Source organism: Grammomys surdaster, unplaced genomic scaffold, assembly GCF_004785775.1.
Source record: "Grammomys surdaster isolate TR1022 unplaced genomic scaffold, NIH_TR_1.0 126313, whole genome shotgun sequence".
Lineage (NCBI taxonomy): Eukaryota > Metazoa > Chordata > Mammalia > Rodentia > Muridae > Grammomys > Grammomys surdaster.
This window is the reverse complement of record NW_021621113.1, coordinates 6,287,857-6,292,172: the sequence shown is the minus strand read 5'-3', so window position 1 is coordinate 6,292,172 and position 4,316 is coordinate 6,287,857. Positions and strand designations below refer to the sequence as shown.

At 50.3% G+C, this 4,316-nt stretch overlaps 1 protein-coding gene across 2 annotated transcripts in view; it reads right to left on the bottom strand.

The window, feature by feature from the left end:
- Window positions 1-3,956, bottom strand: part of Slc9a1 (solute carrier family 9 member A1) — a 53,925-nt gene extending 49,969 nt beyond the window's left edge. For both annotated transcript variants that reach the window (XM_028759755.1, XM_028759754.1), the window contains exon 1: window positions 2,788-3,956. Coding sequence is in view for 1 of the 2 variants with exons in the window: in XM_028759754.1 (XP_028615587.1) it covers window positions 2,788-3,148 (361 nt within the window). In the remaining variant the exon portion in view is untranslated. The remainder of the gene's footprint in view (window positions 1-2,787) is intronic.
- Window positions 3,957-4,316: the final 360 nt, after the last annotated feature.

Below are 4,316 nucleotides of genomic sequence, written 5' to 3'. Positions count from 1 at the left end.
AGAGAGAGAGAGAGAGAGAGAGAGAGAGAGAGAGAGAGAGAGAGAGAGAGAGAGACACTTAGATGAACAGATCCGAAACCTTAAGGAAGGACCAGATGGTAGCCCAGGGCTAAGGGATAGTGCATATTGCAGTGCTCCAATCTCAGAGGATATAGGAGGTAGGAATGCTCCTGCCGTAGGTGGCTAAAACACTAATGGTAATGGGGGCTCCTTACCACGCTCTCCCTCCTATGTGCAGCAAGCCAACTTTATGCACTATTTGCATCACACTGCTAGCACTTAACTAGCCACTAGTCCCTTCTGCACACACACTTTTTGAACCTCAGACTTTGCATATGTGCTCTACCTCTGAACTACACTCCAGCTTCTCATTTCTGATAGAGTCTGAGGCTCAGAGAGAGTGAACCAGCAGGTGGTAGGTGCGTTCTACACAGAACCTCCCATCTACCCTTAACCCCGTACATCAAAGGTGCAGGTGGAGAACAGGGTTCCACTGCTGCCATCTGCACAGCACCTTGAGGTCCTTCATCCACATTCCCTCTACCCTTTAGCCCCAGAACGGCCAGGTGCCAAGGCCCCTGTTTTCAGAAGCAGAAAAATGCCTTTTCAAGCCAGATACACAGGCCTTTGGGACTGCACAGGGGATCAGACCCAGCCTCCCCATTTTACAGGAGGAAAACTGATGTCCAAGCTTCAGAAATGTATCCAGAGTTTCCAGAGTCAGAGCAACAACAGAAATGCCAGACCTGAAAAGATCACAAAGATCAGCTAGCTAAGGAGACATGATTGGTCAAGGTCACAGGAGGTGGGGAAGAGGAGGGTGGAAGAGAGAGAACTGAGTTTCCTGACTGATACTCTTATCAGCACCCTGTCTCTGGTACCCAGCCCAGGTTCCAGGCACCACACTCTATGACAAAGCAGGTCAGGCCCAGCCTGCACCCATTAGGACAAGAGCTATCAGGTCTGCAGGAAAAAAGTTCAGACTTCCCAGAGGGGGGTCTTTTTGGTCATGCTAGTGTACTACCAACAGACACAGATCCGCAGTGTGTGTGCCAGCTCCCAGGACTGGGACACCATGGGGCTGAGGGGAGATGTTAATTTACAGGCAGAACTTATGAAGTCTCTTCCTTGTCTCCTACAGAGAAATGACAAATTATGGTCACTTCAGGTTCTTACAACAGATACAGACACAACGTTTCATGAGTCAATCGATACAGTCAAATAGTAATTTGGATTCTCACTTCAAAAGAAAGACCTTCAGGAAAACACTCAGCAGCTGTTCAAGGTCATTCATTTATGTGAGAATCCGTACACACGGTTCCCCTTGCTCAGACCTTGATTTTTTTCCAGGAAGCTGGCTGCCACCAGGGTGTAGGTGTTGATGGCCCAACTCTGTCACTGTAACCACCTCAGCACCAAAGCCCTGTACCAGGAAGCCAGCTCCTGGATCTATGAAAACAGAGATACTGGTTAGTTCCTGCAGCGTGCCTCAGGGCCAGCCTCACTCCAGTTTGCCAATGGTGTCCTTGGGGAAGAAGCTGCAAGACTTCCTGCCCAGAATCTCTAACTCCTCAGAACCCAAATCTCAAGGAAAGAGGGGAGCAGAGTCCCAGTGCCTTCCATAGTTAGCTGAAAGTGGATTGAAAAACTTAAGGTATGGGCTGGAGAGATGGCTCAGCGGTTAAGAGCACTGACTGCTCTTCCAGAGGTCCCGAGTTCAAATCCCAGCAACCACATGGTGGCTCACAACCATCCGTAATGAGATTGGATGCCCTCTTCTGGTGTGTCTGAAGACAGCTACAGTGTACTCATCAATAAAATAAATAAATAAATATAAAAAAAAAAAAAAAAAAAAAAGAAAAACTTAAGGTAGCTTGAAAAGCCCCCTGGACACTATCTCCAGGAACTTCTGGGCTATGCAGCCTGGGGAGAACTCCACCAATCCCCCAGCAGAACAGGGTACTCAGGCTGAGAGGAACCTCAACCTCTGGAGAAGGAACAGCATTCTCATGTCCTTCTTCCAAAAAGAGTATTTTGAAATCTCTTTTGATCCAGCTCTTCTCTGTCTCTTCCCCTTCGACGAGTGGCCCCCGTCTCTAGTCAGTTGGGTACAAACCTGAACCAAACCTCAACCTCCTCCACTTTCTTGCCACCCCAAATGGCTGTAGCCATTCTTATGAACTGGATAACGGTTGGCACTTCTGGACTGGACCCTGACTCAGGGGCTTCTGACTGGCCTTGGCAGGTAATGCTGAGAGGTCCCACTTTGGGGAAGAAGGTAAACAAGACTCAGGTGGCTCCTGTGTTCTATCACACTCCTAAGTGTCTTGTACCCAGTTCCTTACTCTACACAAAATCCTTAGACAGGCCAAGCCCTAAAACACCCTTTCACAAAGAAGGTAATAAATTGCACTGATTCCTGTTGACAGGACAGAAAGTGCCACTTGCTAAAAGATATTCCTGTCTTACACATAGCTAAGCACCAGACTCCTCTCTAGGTTGGATCCAAGCTGTAGGAGGCCTGCCAAGCCTTGGAAGCTTTACTGAAACGACCTAGTATCAGAAGCATCCCATCTTCAAATCCTGTGCACACTCCTGATCCTTCCCTCCTGCTACATAATGCCAGCTCATAGGCCAGAGCTGGAGTTTAAGGACCAACAAAAGGGAGGGAGAGGATGCCCATGTTGCAGAAGTGGTTCATTCAGATCCTGAGCAGCAGAATCTGGTGAGAAGTGGGGCAAGAAGCTCACCTATCTTGTGTCATCAACAGCACCGTCAGGAACTTACCTATCTTCATGAGGCAGGCCAGGAGGATCCAGAGGGAGATCTCGAAGGGTGTGCGAACATGTAAGTAGTCAATGTCCAGGACTGGAAAGGCCTTTCGAGATGGCTTACTGCCATGTTCAGTGATGGTCACATTGCTGTCCTCTTGGTGGTGAAGAGGCTCTGATGGAGCTGTGGTGACATCCCCAATTGAGCGTTCCCGAGGTGGTTCAGAACCTCTGATGGTGCTGGCAGTAGGGCTGTGCTGGAGGCCATGGCTCCTGAGAACAGGTAGCAGCCCCACCAAGGCAATCACCACCAGCAAGGAGGGGAAGATCCGAGGTGGATAAAGTCCCCAGATGCCAGACCACCGAAGCATCATCATACTGATCCCTCGACCTAGGAGGTCTCACCCCTTAGCGAAGTGCGTGTAAGACCTGGGACATAGGTAGCAACGAGTCTGCAGATGGGGTGAGACTGGGGCAGTCTCTAGGAAAAGTTCATGTTTTAGAGAGGTATTTTCGTTTTCTAGAGATTCACAATCTGAAAGTTCAAACTGCAAAAGAGATAAGTACCTTGGAGGAACTAAGAAGGAAACCCAGACCTAGAACTTCAGGCTGAGATAGGGAAATTGGAGAAACTGCGCCCTGAAGAAAGGGGAAGGGCCAGGGCAGGCTGGGCCACCACAGGCAAGGGAAAGGAGGAAGGAAGGATAGGACCTTTGGCTAAGGAAAATCACCAGGGTGCTGGAACTCCGCTAACGGGGAGGGGTAAGGAGCCTGTGCTAAAGACCGAAAAGGGTGAGACCCACTCCGTAGGAAAAGGCAAGAGAAGGCTGGAAGGTCAGCCTGAGGGAAAGGCGTAAGTCAGGAAAAAGGCTGGGGTTTTCCCACCCACAAGAGAGTCAGGGTCCAGCCGCGCCGGGCTGAGATTCCGGGGAAATGGAGGGAGGCGGAAGACAGAGGCAGACGGCCTGGCGGGAAGGCGCCTCGGCACTGGCTGGAGGCGGCTCGCAGTGAGCCAGCAGCAACACACTCCTCCTTGAGACCCCGGTGCAGAGCTGTGTTCCACCCCGGCCCAGCGGCAGCGCCTTCGGTCAGCTCCAGCTCCACTTCCAGCACTGACACAACCCCGAGTCCCGCGGTAGCGGACTGATGCCTCGCTGAGCACAGCGCAGCCATTTATAGGCACCAACGAGTAGCCGGCGCAGCGGGCTAGAGAGACCTGTCAGCGCCTGCGCGATGCAGCGGCCCCTGTCGCCCAGGGAAGGAAGTGTCACGTAAGAAGAGGAGGCCGAGACCTAAATTGGGAAAAAAAAAAAGTACAGTCTAACACGAATGACATACTATACATCTACAAAGCGTTTTCCTATTAGCATGTGACTTTAAGTAAATTATTTAGCCTCTCTGTTTCAGAGTTTTCTCAACTGTAAGATGGAGATGGAACGGATAACATGATAGCTAAATGAGGTGATTTATGTGAAATGTTTACATTGAAAGGGATGGGACTGTGGTTCAGGAGTGCTTGTCTACCATTAGTTTCTATGCCCAGCG